This window comes from Zalophus californianus, chromosome 12 (genome assembly GCF_009762305.2).
Source record: "Zalophus californianus isolate mZalCal1 chromosome 12, mZalCal1.pri.v2, whole genome shotgun sequence".
In the NCBI taxonomy this organism is placed as follows: domain Eukaryota; kingdom Metazoa; phylum Chordata; class Mammalia; order Carnivora; family Otariidae; genus Zalophus; species Zalophus californianus.
Window position 1 is genome coordinate 59,415,872 of NC_045606.1, and position 15,641 is coordinate 59,431,512.

A 15,641-nucleotide genomic window follows, 5' to 3' on the forward strand; every position below is an offset into this window, starting at 1 on the left:
GCCTGCCCACTTGGCCAGGATGTGATTGAAGGGAGTCGAGCCACAGAGGGATGGCTGGATTCCTAACACCTTGAAAGTCATTGCAACTTGAAAATCTGCAGTTCTAGAATCCCTATAGCCACAGTGGTATGTGAGAAGCTTTTAGGTGATGGTTAGCACTTTTAACATTCAGAGTAATCATGTTTTTATGTTTATGTGTATTGAAAAATGTAATTAGAACATCAGGACTTCAATTTCATAGATACTCTTGGTAAGGATGAGGCTAAAATATTAAATAATGAGTTAATTTGTACAAACATGTTAAGTCAATAAAAACTCTGGTGCATGTGGATCTAGCAAACATTACACTGGCTCTGCAATGACTTAAGTGTGGAAATCCCTGGAATTTGCTACCAGTTCTGAGGTTTGCAAGAGGACCATGAAAATGGGCAGGATTTCTCAATCTTGGCACTATTTAATTTGGGGCTTGATAATTCTCCATTGTATCCTGTTCATAGTAGCTATTTAGTAGTATCTTTGACCTCTACCCACTAAATATGAGTAGTACCCTCTACCCCACTCTCAAGTTGTGACAACCAAAAAGTCTCCACACATTGTCAGATATCCCCTGTGGGGACAAAATCAGCCCTAGTGATTGAGAACCACTGCCTTAAGTGAAGGAGCCATGAATAGCCGGCTGGCACATATCAGATGCCAACGAATGTTTAAATCAGTTTTAACTAAAATGAGTCCTTGCAGAAATATTTCAGCGTATTGACTATGGTGCTGGAGCTTGAAAACAGAAAGAGATCATAGCAGAGATCCAGGGAAAGTGGAGATGCTGGTCTACCTTGTGGTCAGATATGTTCATGACTTGGCATATGCCTCCATGTTATTGCTCTAACAAAACACATAAGGTAAATTTACCCTTTACGAGACCCTAATCCATTAATTTCCACCACTCTTTAGAACCATACATGGCTAGGGAAAAAAGATACTAGAATTCTAGCCCCCAAAAATGAGAGGGAAAAAAGTTCTATTTGGTTTATCAACAGGCACCAGTATTTTTGGTTGCTAAAGGAGTGCCCAAGGGAAGGAAGGAACAGTCTCTGAAAAGACTAAATTCTTTGTGTTTTCCAACCACTGCTTTGCTTCAGAGAGACAGAAACCACAGCCGTTCCGTGTTTTCAGTGATGCTAAGTGCTCTGCATCATGCCTTGTGATGCTGGAGCGGATATGCAGATTCTGCTACCTTTGAATGACCCTTTCCCTCCTACTGGACCTTTGTCAAAAGAAAAAGGTGTCTCTCTTGAGGCTGGTCCAGTGAGCCAAATTTTAAGTAAACAGCAATGGAAGGTGCTAAGCAAACAAACTCTAGCCAAACGGAATATCCAAGGTCTGGATGGCCAGCTGCCACTTTTGAGTTGTTTTTCAGCTTAGAACCTTTTAGCTGGGCTGCAGAGTTTCAGATTGGAAAAAATCAGACCTAAGAAAACAAAAACTCCCAGACTTCATTTCCTTGTCTCACAACAAATCTGTACCCAAGAGGTCAACACAGGTATAGGAATTGAGGGAAATACTAGAAATCACACGATCTGACATTTTTGTATAGGGAGAAACTGAGGCCAGGGAGACATGAGGAGTCTTCCCGAAAGTCACACAAACAGCACGTAGTAGGAGGAGGACCCAAGCAAGTCTTCTCTTGACCCAACCCACTGCTCTAGGATCTTTCATTGTAGAGAATTCTTAAACTAAAGGAACCCACGTGCTTTTCTCTGACAGAGTAGCTAAGATCAGCTCTGAATTCGTCAGCAACTGATGGGATGCTCAGTGGATTGTTTGTGTGCAGCATACGATATGGAAATCATCTGGTCGCCCATGGAAATAATTGCTTTTTTTTTTTTTTTTTTTAGTGCAAAGACACATGGCCTAAGTCGCTGCTGAAATTTTAGACACATGAGCCCAGGTTTGGGACTTGGCAAGAGAATAGGCCAGATGGGAACTGTTGCCTTACAAATTGAAAGTCCTTTGTTGTAGCGTGAACCAAACCTGGCCTCAACTAATCTACAAAAAAGAAAAAAATAAGCGGGGAGGGGCTATCTTGTAGGGCCCATTTTGATAATTATTTTTTTGGCACAGACTACTGCTTGCATCAAAAAGCATTCTGGGTTTATCATATTAACAAAATGACATCCCCAAAGCCAAAAACTGCAAATGTAGCTATTAGGGACTTCTTGGAGTACTTGTTTAAAGTATGTTATTATGGTGTTGAATGTCTCTAGAAGGGCACTACTTCATCCCCCAGACAACCTTATGGGTGAAAGAACAGATTAATTCAACTGCACCTAGCCTCCAACAGTCCCTATCTCAATGGCTAACTGCTTTAGGGTAGCAAACCCAAACGAGGTTCAAAAAATGAAAAAATGAAGGGCTGTTTCAACAGGGTAATTCATACCTGATTATTAATACTTGGCTTTTGTAAAGTACTTTTATACAAAGACCTCGGACAATTACTATAACCCACGCAGGGGAGTAAAAAAATATTGGTGATTTGCCTCAGTTCATAAAGCAAGGTAATTCAGAGTAAGAAGGTGCCTCCGGAAGGCCTGGTTTTTATTTCCCTACTAGAGCTGCAGGCAACATTTTATTTCTTTCATGCATTTTGAAACATTTGCTATCTGGTGATTCTCTTCCAAAATGAATTCAAGGTGATTCTACTTGTGTTCCCTTCAAAAGGGTTTTTATTTAAAATCTAATCTGGCATCTCCTTTGTCAGTCAGTGTGGGGACTTGAAGATGATTATGCGTGTGCACGGCCCACGGTCCACCCTGCTTTCTCTAGGGCAGTGATTCTCAACCTTTCTTAATCCAAAGCCTCCCTTGTGGAATCTGATGAAGGCTTGACAGGCTCTGTCAACAGTGTGGACCTACACAAGGATGCGAGGTTGTGTGCTAAACCGAAACTGTAGATAGAGCTTTGGAATCTGCCCTGATAAGATTTGGAAGCACACAAACTGTGCTCCCTCAGGAAATGCGAGACTCGAAATATAAGCCTATCTGAGAATACCAAAAGCAGTTAACTAATGAATAAAAAGTAAAGATCGAGTCCTTCATTCGATTATTAGGTAGTTAGCTTTCTCCACAGAAGGCAAAACAAAACACTCCAAGAATAAACAACTATGTTGCCGGCGGGACCTAGAGAACTAGTCCCACCGTCTTGTTTTACGTTAGTTTGATGTGGCAAGTGGGGAGGCCCAACCGTATTATTCTGAAACCCCCGTTGAGAGCTCTTTTTCCTGCTGGAAGCTGCCCCATGAATTTCTGTTGCTTCTGTGGCCGTTAGACTTTGATTTCATCCTTATCAGCATCGTAATTACCTGTGTACGATCTAAACAAGAGGCTGTTTGTTCTTCTTTATGGAGAATATTTATCAGCATTCATTTTCCAACCGTAAGATAACTAACATAATTACTAACACATTACTTTAAGAAATACATCCTTATTCACATACATCTTTCAGGTTCCTACACTTTTACAGACCCTTGAAATCCCAGGTCCTCCGTTCCTATACTTACAATGTATAAAGTGCTTTGCTCTCCATAGACAAAAAGTGCCACCCAAGTCATCTATTTTGTACGGGGCTTTGACACATATGCTGTTCATAGCGGTGATTGGCGCTGTTTTATTGTGGCCTCTCATGGAAGCAAAAGGTTTATTGTGAAACAATTTGGGGTGTGCCAAGTATTGTAGGCAGTTAGCTCCTTGTGATTGTAGAAGCCCAAAGAACGGAATTCAGAGTGTTTTTTTAAGGAAGGGGCTATGAACATTTTGTGCCTAGGAGATTGAACACTGCCTAGAAAAGGTGGGATGGAGCAGGACATAGTTGGGGGAAAAACAGAGACTAAAATCAATCTCTCCAAGATGGCCACCAGGTGGAATTTTTTTTTTCTTCTAGAAGTGTAAGAAAGCAAGAGAATCTTGTTTTGTTTTATGTCTTGTTTTGTTTTATTTTCCTTATTTGTTGTTTCCTAGGTCACAGAAGAAAAGTGTGGGAGGATTTAGTAAAAATTGGAGCTTGACTCCATTTTCTAAGAAAGAGTGTCTGCATTATCTGCAGCTAAACTTAGGGTGCAGGTGTCTTGACGGTTGTGATTTTAGAAAAGTGCTGTATCTATAATCCAAATGCAAATAATATGGCATTTCATTTTGAGGCCAAATATATATATATATATATTAGTTTTATATATTAGTTTATATACTAGTTTATATATTATATATATAATTAGTTTTATATATTATATATTTTTTCTTTTTCTTTTTCTCCATTTTCATTTTGTTTTTGTTTGTTTTGTTTTAGAGATTTATTTGCCAGAGAGAAAAAGAGAGAGAGAGAGAAAAGCAGGGGGGCGCGGCAGGCAGAGGGAGAAGCAGGCTCCCTGCCGAGCAGGGAGCCCTATGCTGGACTCAATCCCAGGACCCCGGGATCATGACCTGAGCCAAAGGCAGACACTTAACCGACTGAGCCACCCAGACATCCCTGTTTTGTTTTTTAACCAGGGGTTGCCTTCTATTTAACAGACTAAAAGTAACTTTCTTTTACACATGCCATTTTAAGCAAAGGGCATCTGGGAAAAGCACGGAAGGCTGTCTGAATTTAAATGGGCATAAAATCAAAGAGGAAAGAATTAGTATTTAAGGCTACAATAAGTTGTCCTAAAAATAAAGTTGTCCCACTGACCCCAGAATTGACAGGGGTCAATTTTGGTTTTGATAGGGCCCCTTACCAATCACACTCCTTTGGAGGTGGGAGATGCAATTCACCCTCCTGAATGTTTTCAGATTAAGAGCAATTAAGTGATTTATTTGTCCTATTAATGCTAATTTCTCAGATAGGCGTTTTTATTTTGTAAAATTTGGAGAAGAGAAAAGCTTTTGTAGGTGAGATTCTTACTATTTTGTTATTTATGTTACTCACCATTCGATTACTTATATTTTGCAAATGAATTTGGAAATGTGAGGTATTCCTTAAAACAAGTTTCAAAAAAAAAATGTTTTTAAATTAACTTTTAGAATCCCAAACTTAGTTTTTTAGGTGATGAATACATGCCTGAAAAGCCAAGTTCATAATGAAAGTGTAGATACAACTTAATGACAGCAATGTTAAAACACCCTTTTCTGTGTGCATATTTTTTTAAAGGCTCCCACATGTGGAGTACAATGCCTGGCAGCCACGAATGAACATTGGCCAGAGAGAGGGTATTATTTATCACAACTATAAAATGGCTTGTTTGAGATGGTGCTGTGTTTACAGTTTACTTTTATCAAGTGGAAGCACCTTAGAACCAACCAATCTATTCTTCATTTATATTTGTAGACAGTGGTGCCAAGTACATTATTCTACAAAGCTATGAATTGGTCTTTGTGAATTACCACATAAAGTGGAGATTCGAGGCACTTATCTAAGTAAATAAGAAACACACACACACAGGGAGCACCTGGGTGGCTCAAATGGTTGAGCGTCTGCCTTCTGCTCAGGTCGTGGTCCCGGGGTCCTGGGATCGAGTCCCACATCAGGCTCCTGACGCAGGGGGGAGCCTGCTTCTCCCTCTCCCTCTGCCTCTCCCCCTGCTCATGTACTCTCTCTCTCTCTCTCTCAAGTGAATAAATCAAATCTTTAAAAAAAAAAAAAGAAACACACACACATGCAATCCACAACACCCTGATTATTGATGGCAGGAAGAGTTTATAGACTGAAATTAGCCAAACTAGTTAGTGAACCAATCAAATTAATTTAATTGTAGCCAAAACTTCATTGCCCCTCGCCTTCCTGGGCGGACCTCATCCCACTAGTAGAGAATCAACATTTGTGCCATGTGCTTTGATGCCTTCTGCTAAGCAGACGTCAGGCAGGGATGCGCTCTGTGGAACTATAGCCCATTTGGCAATTCTTTTGAGAAATCTGATGGCAGATCGGTTGGCTTATTCTGAGGACATTTCAGTTTGAAGCCACTAATTCTGCCATTCAGTTCTTCTCAATGCATGTGCAACATTCACTTTCTTCACAGATTGTACATGAACCTGAGCTTATCAGTGTGAAGATGATTATTATGAATACCTAAATTCAGTGGTTGCTCAGTATGTGCCAGGCAGTATTCTCAGAGTTTTACATCTATTGCCTCATTCAGTCCTCACAACAACTCAAAGAACTTTATTCCGATTTGATCCCCAATTATAAATAAGGTCACTGAAGTTTAAGCTGGCTTATGTTTCCTGCCTAGAGTCACCCAGTAAGTGTAAAGTGGAGATTCCCAAGACACCTGGCTCCAGAGTCCACTACCTAAAGGCTGTGCTCTGGACTTTTAATAGGCTTCAGCTCTTGAGTTAAAAACTTGGTCTTTTCAAAAAGTCCCTGGTAAATGTGAGGACCAAGTTAAAGGCAAGCTACACATTTTCAGGTGAATCCCATTAAATATTACCCTTAATGTCATTCAGACACAACAGAAAAGTTTGCCAATATCACCATTGAAAGTGCATGGGGACTTACACTCTCTGGTCTTTTCAACACGGCTTTGATATGTCTCCTTCCAGAATGAAGTGTCCATGTTGAAAAATGAGGTGGCACAGCTGAAACAGTTGTTGTTAACGCATAAAGACTGTCCAATAACAGCCATGCAGAAAGAATCACAAGGATATCTAAGTAAGTCGTTGACTTTTTTCTTTTCTTAGTGTCCAGTTTTGTTTTGTTTTTTTTTTTTTTTTGCCACTAATTTTGCATTGGATTTTACTGAACGAGCAAAAGTAAAGTGTAGATTGCACACCCCAGCAGATATCATAGTAGAATTCCTCGGTGGCTGCCAGACTGTTGCACCAGAGGGATCCCTCTTTTCTGACCCCATCCCCATGCCCACCACCTCCCGATAATTTCTGACTAGACTTTCCCTGGCATTTCACATTGTAAAATCCTACCAAATCCCAATTCCACAGCCAGTAGGAAAATAGCTTGTGGGAGCCCAACTACCAGTGGGCTAGCTGCCTTCCAGAGAAATCAGTGGGCTGGGGTAGAGGCATTGGGTGAATCACATCCAATGCCTGCAGGTATGCTGCCTTTTATTCACTGGGCTGAAAAGCTCGTGACCTCATCTTAGTTTTCCAATAAGTAAAGTGAATCCCTTTCTCTAGCCCCAGTTTCTGCATCTAGAATGTCCATAAGTTAAATGCTAGCTGAGTGGGGGATGGTGGGAGGAGCAGGGATTCATGGCTGAAGGTCAATTTATTTTCAAATAATTTTTTAGATTGAGCAACACAGATTCTCCCACCACATGTGAGTATTTTTCCACATTTGATATATGGATGGCTATTTGAAGATACAAACATGGGGAAGTTCACATACCAAGACTCAAGAACACATGAAATCATGTGGCTGGTATAGAAAGCATGGCTTTGCTTGTAGCTATAAAGTGGGAAGGCATAGCTTTTGACTACAGTTTAAAACAAAGTTTTGAAATTAACGTCCAGGAGCAAATGTATGAAACTCTTCTATTTCTAGTAAACACGTAGTAATGTTCCCCTGAGTAGCCCCCAGGTCCACCCGAGAAGAGCTATATTGGTGTGTGTGTGTGTGTGTGCTTTCTCCTAGGTCCGGAGAGCAGCCCTCCTGCCAGCCCCGTCCCAGCTTGCTCTCAGCAGCAGGTCATCCAACATAATACCATCACCACTTCCTCCGCAGTGAGCGAGGTGGTGGGAAGCTCCACCCTCAGTCAGCTTACCACTCACAGAACAGACCTGAATCCCATCCTTTAAAATCCGCCGGTGGGTCAGACCTTGCCTCCAAGAAGAGCTGTCGCATATCATGCGTCCTTTCTTTTAAGGGCATTTTTAGAATTAACTCAGACCTGGAAGACTCCTCAGCCCTTCAGAGACTGGCTTTCATTTTTATAGTTATTATGGAAATGTCGTCTTTTATACTTAGTTATATAAGAAAAAAAGGGAGTTATGCAATTAATTAATCTATCAGCTTGGGAAATGCTTTGGTGCTTTTCTCCAATTTTCTGGTACCAGTTAACTTGTTTATAAACTGAACTCTTTCTGTATATAGACACAGTTTCATTCTTACCAGTCCAGCCCTTTGCCTGAAACATTGACTCTTGTTAAACCGCCGCTTTTAGCCAAAATGAGGCATACCTAGATGTCACGTAAACAGATGCGAGGTAACTGGGTGGTGAGTCTGATGACACCGTAACACACGTTGAGTTTGAGCTGTGATGTCGCCAGAGTTCCAGATAAACACAGAGCCTTTTCCATATATTTTTCTCTTCCTAAAAAAATTATAAGATCTGCTGACGTCCAAATAAAACCACCGAGCATCTCGCCCCTTCTCCTCTTCCTCTTGGTCCACTTCCTCAAATTGTCCTCTAATTTCCTCCAGTCTTCCTTTCCATTGCCACTTTTTCCTAGGCTCCCTGTGTACTCTTCATTTTTACTTTCTTCCATTTTATTTTTCCCCCTTTAGCATTGCAGGTAAAGAAGAAAATAATGCTTAAAGGAAAAAGAAAAGAAATCTCAAAAATATGGATCTAGCCATTGCTTTTCTTGCCTGTAACCCACAGCTGGAGTTCATTCACCTCTTGCTTTTTACAAAATGGTAAGCAGGAGATGTTTAATGTGCCTGATTTAAGGTTTTTAATAATCAGAGCAAATAAAATGTGGCTTAGCCGTAGGTGAGGCACTGTTGAAAGCCAGCTGTGGAGACACCAGGGAAGGGAGCCTTGGAAGCCTCGATTGTGAAGGTCCAGATTATGCGGGCTATAACACCACACCCTCGAATTACAACTGGTTTTATATGACCTGTCTATAAGGTTGAAAATCCATATACTATATAATAATTCAGAAGGGCTCTATTCACTACACAGATTACATTGTTCAATCATCAGCTGCTAATAGACTAAGATTCATTATTTTTTTTCTTAAGCCTATGGAACTGGCTTTGCTGTTCTGGTGGATGAAAGTAGACACACCACTGGAGGAACAAAGAGAGAAAGAAAACCTAATGTTTCCATAGGGGTGCTTTCAGCCCTCCCAGAACAGCCAAAGCCTTCTTTGGCTGCTGAAAGAATCCCATGGATGTGGCTACTCCACTCTTCTGAATAATTCTGATTTATATTTCCAACAACTTTCATCGATTCGCCCATTATGGAAAGCATATAGTCCCGAACCACAGTTGTGCCTCCTTGAAACAAGCCATTCTACTGTGCTAATGTTTTAATATCACATCTCGCAAGTAACAGGGGCTAATGTTTCCCTCTAGCAGTCTAGACAGGTGCTGGTGTTTCATCTCCATTTGAATGCTTGACCTCCTAACATGAGTGTGTGTGTGCGCGTGTGTGTGTGTGTGTGTGCGCGCGCGCGCGCACACGCACGCACACACACGCACACACATTCATGGGATTTAAAATAATAGTATTTTACAAAAGGTGTAGCTTTTATAAGAGTTCAAGAAAGGGAAAGACATGTATGGGTGTGTGTCTATGTGTTTATCTCTCACTATAGCATAAGAATCTATTTTGGAGAAAAAAGAAAATATGAGGGTCGTGAAGCATGATTTTTATAACTAGTTTCAGTTTTATCTAAAAACTTACTTTTTAAATCAGTATTTATCAACAGTTTTTTTTTTAAATGTATGCAGTGCTTTCAAAAGAAAGTTTTGAGTTTCCAGGGAAACTCATGACTGGCTTTGTGGTCTAGAAATCAAAACAAAAACAAAAACAAAACAAACACACACACACAAACAAAAAAACAAAAAAAATTTAAAAAAAGAAAAGAGAAAAAAGAAAAATGCAAAGGATTTTCTATTATATTTTAGACAAACATCTTTTTTTAAGTATTTTAAACACTGAATTCATAGTTGTTTTGTTTTGCATCCCAGCAGTAACAGCTGAATGGTTGAACCTAACTGGCTTCCTAAGAAATATTTAAGATATATCTGTATTCTGATATTAAATTTAATTTTTTTCAAAACCCCTTTCTAGGACCACGTATGCGTCTCTCTAAAAAAAAAAAAGAAAGAGCTCGTTGAAATGTTTGCTTGGGTTTTAAATTTTTTTATGTTTTTCTTATTTTTTGCTTTAAGTAAACAAAAACTTTTCTTTCTTTACTGCATGCATAGCACTTAATGAAATGGATTTTTAAAAAATCCACTAGTAATATCAGAATATCCAGGGAGTGGGCTGTCACTAAAATTATGGTTTACTTCTGTTCCACCTCTTGATTGAATATTTAGTTGTTAAACTGAAAGCCTCTGTAGTGAAGAACTTGCCTGAGTTTTCTTAATTCAGCAACTTGACAGTTTGACTGATGTGCATTATATAGAGCTCAATTATGTCTGTTTTTTATGCTAAGTAGGCAAACCAACCACACACACACACACACACACACACACACACACACACACGTTAGCAAATGGCCCTCAACATATAATTAGAATAAACTGTCTTCTTGTTATACTTAGAGCCTTTAGGTATGTTCATTAGCAGTGTGGCAATACAGTAAAATGGAAGGCGCCAGCTCGTTGTCAGAGCGTCTTGAAACCCTGAACAGAAAGGCTCGTTGGTCAAATCCAACACTCGGCTTATCAATATTAAGTACTTCACTGGAAGGTTCAGCCTTCACCAGACCGTGGAACAATCAGTCTGCCTGAAAACCCCTCCGTGCCCTCCATTTTTTACCAATCTGGGAAAACATCTTTTTTCTGCCCCATTCTCCTCTCCCACTCAGTTCCTGGGTCATCCACCTATATCTTCACGGATCCATTGTAATGACCTTCAGAGCACCCATCCTGAGGAGGGACGGGCCCTGCAACATGCCTCTCATTCATGTGTGGGTTTTTTTTATCGGCAGCATCTGCCTTTGAAGTCACTGTCAGCCTACCTGGAAGTTTCTACAGTGCTTCCCCTGTCTTATGTGATGGGACTTGACTTAGATAGGTACCCCTAATGGCATTTCTACCAGCTGATCCTAAATTGAGGCATCCACATCGTATTTCTTCTTAAAAGACATTTTCCCAACATATGATGCCAGGACAGGTGGAGTAAATCCTAGCCACGGATGAACGTACTCATTTTAAAGCCTGTGTTAAGCTGATGTTTTCCCTTTACACCCCCACTCGTCCCTCCCCACGTCCACGTCAGTGTGTGCAAGTCCCAGTGTTCACGCCGCCTGTGGGGGACAGCAGTTTGTGCGGTGTCACTGAATGAACTGTGATAATTAGGATGACTTACTTGGAGCAAAAGCTCTCTGGAGCCTCTCGGGTCAAAGAACTCAAATGCAGTGCCATGTTCTGAACAGAGGGGCATCAGTGGTGAATGTTCAGGTGGTTTTGTTGCCTGTTACATAAATTTTGGTGTGTCAGTTGAGTTTGCCATTAAAACCTGAAACCAGCTGCGGTGAAAGACCAGCCCCTGGCTGGGGAGTTTTAAGCATCAGTAACTGCTATCAAACTAGCCATCCAGTTAGGATAGAATGTGCTTCTTTCTGGTTAATAAAAACCATCTAAGAAAATATATATGTATGTATGTGTGTATACAGTGGAATTCAAGGACCAAAGCAAAATTTGAACAGGAATCTATTAATTTAGAATTTTATAAGATATTTATTAATAAATGTTATTTTAAAACATTCCATTTGAACAGTATTCTTCTGTAGGATCTACTTGTTTTTAAAGTATTAGTTCATAATAAACTACTCTAGTTGTGTATATCTTCATTTTTCAGGGTTTCAAATGGCTATTCTCCATCATTTGGTGGAAATGTTTTGCTTAGATCTCTGTGCATAGAAATTTCAAGGATTTTTATTGCTCTGTGAGTTATTTTTTAATCTATGTTCTGAACGGTTTTTTTAAACATTTATTTCTTCTTCCTTTTTTTTTTTAATTTTTAAAGTAAGCTCTTTCCTTTAGGAAGCAGAGTTCAGCTAAAGGGAATCAGTAACTATAACTGGAACAGCTTTCTTTAAAAGTGTAGAAACAACTTCATCTCTGCTTCTCTCCACCCCACCCCAATTTCCTAGAATGCCTTGCACTATTCAGCTTCCTTAGTGCTCTTTTTTCCCCTTCCCAAACAATGTGCTGTAGCTTTAAGCCATTCAAGGTCCATTATGCAGTATATCTGAGAAGGAAAAGGAAACAACCCATTTAAATTTGAATAAAACTGTGCCTATGCGAACAGTAGCTATTTAGAGTCTCCTGCTTTTAAAATAATTTATATTTTAAAATTGCACTTTAGCTTTTTCGATCCCTTTCTGTTTCTCTTGTTCTCTCTCAGAGCCCCTCCCTGTCCTCAGACTTGCCTTCTGCTCTCCCCTTTCCAACTCCCCACCCTTCCCCTCAGGCTCTGAGCTGCATCATTTAAAATACTCTACAGAATATTTGCACCAGGTACATGTGTGTGCGTTCCTTAGTATCCAAGCAAAGACAGGTTCCTCACATCAGCCTAGATGAAGCCTGCTACAAGAAAACCAAGGAGAAGAGCCAGTTTATACTCTTTAACCCTTTATTCATAGCATGTTTTTTTTTAAAGTTATATTATGCAACAGATGTGAGGCAGCAGCTAAGCTACACTTAAGAATTTTCTATCTCATCCTCCAAACCAAAGTGTCCTGAATGAGCCAGGAGACTTAACTCTTTTGTGCACCATGGTGCATATGGACTGTGGTCCCAGCCATTGTCTCTCTGAGGCTGTTGAAGTAACAGTGGCCCTGTCTATTTCATTCCTAGGTCTCAAAAATACAATGTTGCCTTGTGACGTAATTAGGGACAGCACCTCTATTTTACAATGATAATCTGAGAAAGACAAGAAGACATGGAAGCAATAAACTTATCAGTAAAATTCAATACCAAAACAAAGAAATGAAAACAAAGACAAAAACCCTAGCTCCTCATGTTGTGAAAATGAAAAAGTGTACGTCCGCTCAAAATATTTTACTATTTCTTGTGGAGTTTTTCAGTGATGTTAATGCTTATAGCCAAATTGCTTAAAGAGTGTTTATATATTTTTTCCTTATAAATTGTCTATTTTTTAAAAAAAAAAAAAAGAAACTATTTACCACAAGTTGAAGAAGGGGGTAAGGCCAAATTGCCAGCATTTGTTAAAAGATTAATATTCTTAAGTGGCGCTCTGATACGTTTCCAAGCTTATCATCAGAGGGGAATCAGTAACGATCAGCTCTTGTATTTCGACCAACTTATAATATGTAGCTCATTAGAAACCAGGATTTAGAAAGCTTTTCATAAGCCATTTAGGATTTCCTACCTTGAGTTTCATATTATAGAACTTTCTAGGATTTTTTAAAAAGAGAGAATCATTTTAGCCTCAGGACTGAGAATGTGGAACCTGAATAAATTAGCTTTAAGTATATCATTAAAATCTTATGCACAAGAAGCTCATTAGAGTCTAGTTGGCTCCTTTAGAATGCCAGTGGCATTGGCAGGAGATAATGAAAGGTTATCAGCAGTGGGCCAGTGGAGGGGGTTTCAGAGAAGGGACCCTTCCCAACCAGCCAGCCAGTGGAAGAGAAGACCTACTCACCCTCTTTCCTTCTACGTTCTGCTAAATCACACCTGCCTCAGAGAGAGGAGTTTTGCCTTTGAGGTTTGTCTTAGAGAAATGATAAGCTTGAAATGTTCTCCCTGGAGAGGACATGGGGTTTGGGATCTTCTGAAAAGGCCCAGAAAAATGGCTCCATTCAAACACAACATTCTAGGACAATTGGAATATAGATATTGTCCAAAACTAGAACTTAAAAAAAAAAAAAAAGTTTAGCCTTGTGCAAAGAAAGTGCTAACTAAGGAAGTCCCCCCCCCCCCCCTAAAAAAAAGGTGCTGTCACTTTAAGTTCTGGACTGGGGGGTTGTTTGTAATTGTAAACAGCAAAGCATTTATGTTTGTCTGTCTATTTGTAAAGCAACCACCTTCCTTACTGGAAGGAGAAAAAAAATTGGGGGTACATACATGTAAATACTTGCTGCAGCATTTAATATGTTCGATTTTATGTTAAGCTTTTTGTTGCATCGTGAACACATTTATTGTTACCAATGGACAATGAGTTCATTAAGACTGTTCAACTAGGTCAGATTTTTACATCTCTTTCGAGCAAGAGGAGACAAGATTTTGTGCATTTGTACAAATGTTAATAATATCACTGCAATTCCAATATAATAAAGCACTCAAATGCAAATAATACATGTAACTTTTGTATGATGAAATTCGGGTTTGGGGATAATGGTTTCTATTCTGCATATGGTCTCATTCCTGCCTTGTAAATCAAGGCTTGGTCTTTCAGGGTCATGATTCTCTAGGGATGGAAGGAGGTGAGATTTTCTCCTTCCTAGACCACCGCTGTGCTCCCGCTGCCTCCTCCATCCAGCTTCCCAGCTGAGGCCACCAATCTAACACATGCACAGTGGGTTGGCCACACAGCAAAACTTCGCTTTGGGGTCCACAGATTCTAGCAGTCAAGAAGAACAGCCAGCCTAAGTTCATGTTCAAGATGTCTAGGAGCCAAGAAGCACATACTGGCCACTCAGGCAATCAAATCCTGGAATTCTCTGCTTGGCTTCCAGAAAAGTCCTAAGGTCAGTTTTAGCCCCTTTAGGTGTGAACTCTTCAAGATATCTCCCTCCCTTCCTTCCCCTTCTACCTTCTTTCCCTCCACTTCTTTCATTAAATGTGTTAGTCATCACTCTCCTCTTTCCCTTACGTTCAATGTCTGATCCATCAGCGTGGCCAGAATCCAACCACCATTGATCACTGACTACTATTACAGCTCTGTCCAAATTACCGGCACCTCTTACCTGGATTATTGCAACACTCTCCTTACTGGTGGCCAGAGGGAACCTTTGGAAAGGGAAATCAAACCATGTCCCTCCACTGCTCAAAAGCCTATAAGGACTTCTCCCCTCGTTCAAAGCAAAAGCCAAAGTCCTTACTGCCGAATTCTGTGAAGGTCCTCCATGACCTGCACCCTCATTAATTCCCAGAGCTCATCTCCTTACCATTTTCCTTCCCCCCTCACCTCTCCAGCTCCCCTAATATCCTTGAGATTCCTCAAACATTCCCTCTACCCAGAATATTCTTCTCCCAAATGTCAGCATCACTTCCTCACCTGCCTCCCAACTAGTTAAGCCTTTCCTGACCATCCTATATAAAATTACACCACCATCACTCTTCATTCTCACCTGCCTGGCACAGACTTTATTTTCTATAGCATTTACCAACATCTAACATAATTTTTGTTAATGGTCATTTTTATTCTCTCTCTCCTCTAAGTGGAATGTAAGCCCCACAACAGCAAGGGCATTTTCTATTTCATCCACACTTGTGACCCAAGATCTAGAATAGTCCTATGCAATAGGCACACAATAAACGTTTGGGGAATGGATAAGCTTCTGTTTCCTTTCTGTCTTCTTTCTTGATCTCAGAACTCTCCAACCCAACCACCTGGTCCTGTGGCCACAACAGTCATATTTTAAAATCAAGTACCAGGAGGTGTCAACTGACATATAAACCTGACAGGATATTTGAAATTGGGACAGAAAAAACAATTTGGGGAGAAGATGACTGCTGTTCTAATGGCAAATCCCATCTGTTACTTTTACATGTAGACCACTCACTCC

At 40.2% G+C, this 15,641-nt stretch overlaps 1 protein-coding gene across 4 annotated transcripts in view; it reads left to right on the forward strand.

Moving 5' to 3' along the window:
* Positions 1-14,200, forward strand: part of CREB5 (cAMP responsive element binding protein 5) — a 376,944-nt gene extending 362,744 nt beyond the window's left edge. For all 4 annotated transcript variants that reach the window (XM_027574286.2, XM_035723334.1, XM_027574287.2 and 1 more), the window contains 2 exons: positions 6,567-6,675; positions 7,615-14,200. In XM_027574286.2, coding sequence (XP_027430087.1) covers positions 6,567-6,675; positions 7,615-7,778 — 273 coding nt within the window. In that variant the 3' untranslated portion in view covers positions 7,779-14,200. The remainder of the gene's footprint in view (positions 1-6,566; positions 6,676-7,614) is intronic.
* Positions 14,201-15,641: the final 1,441 nt, after the last annotated feature.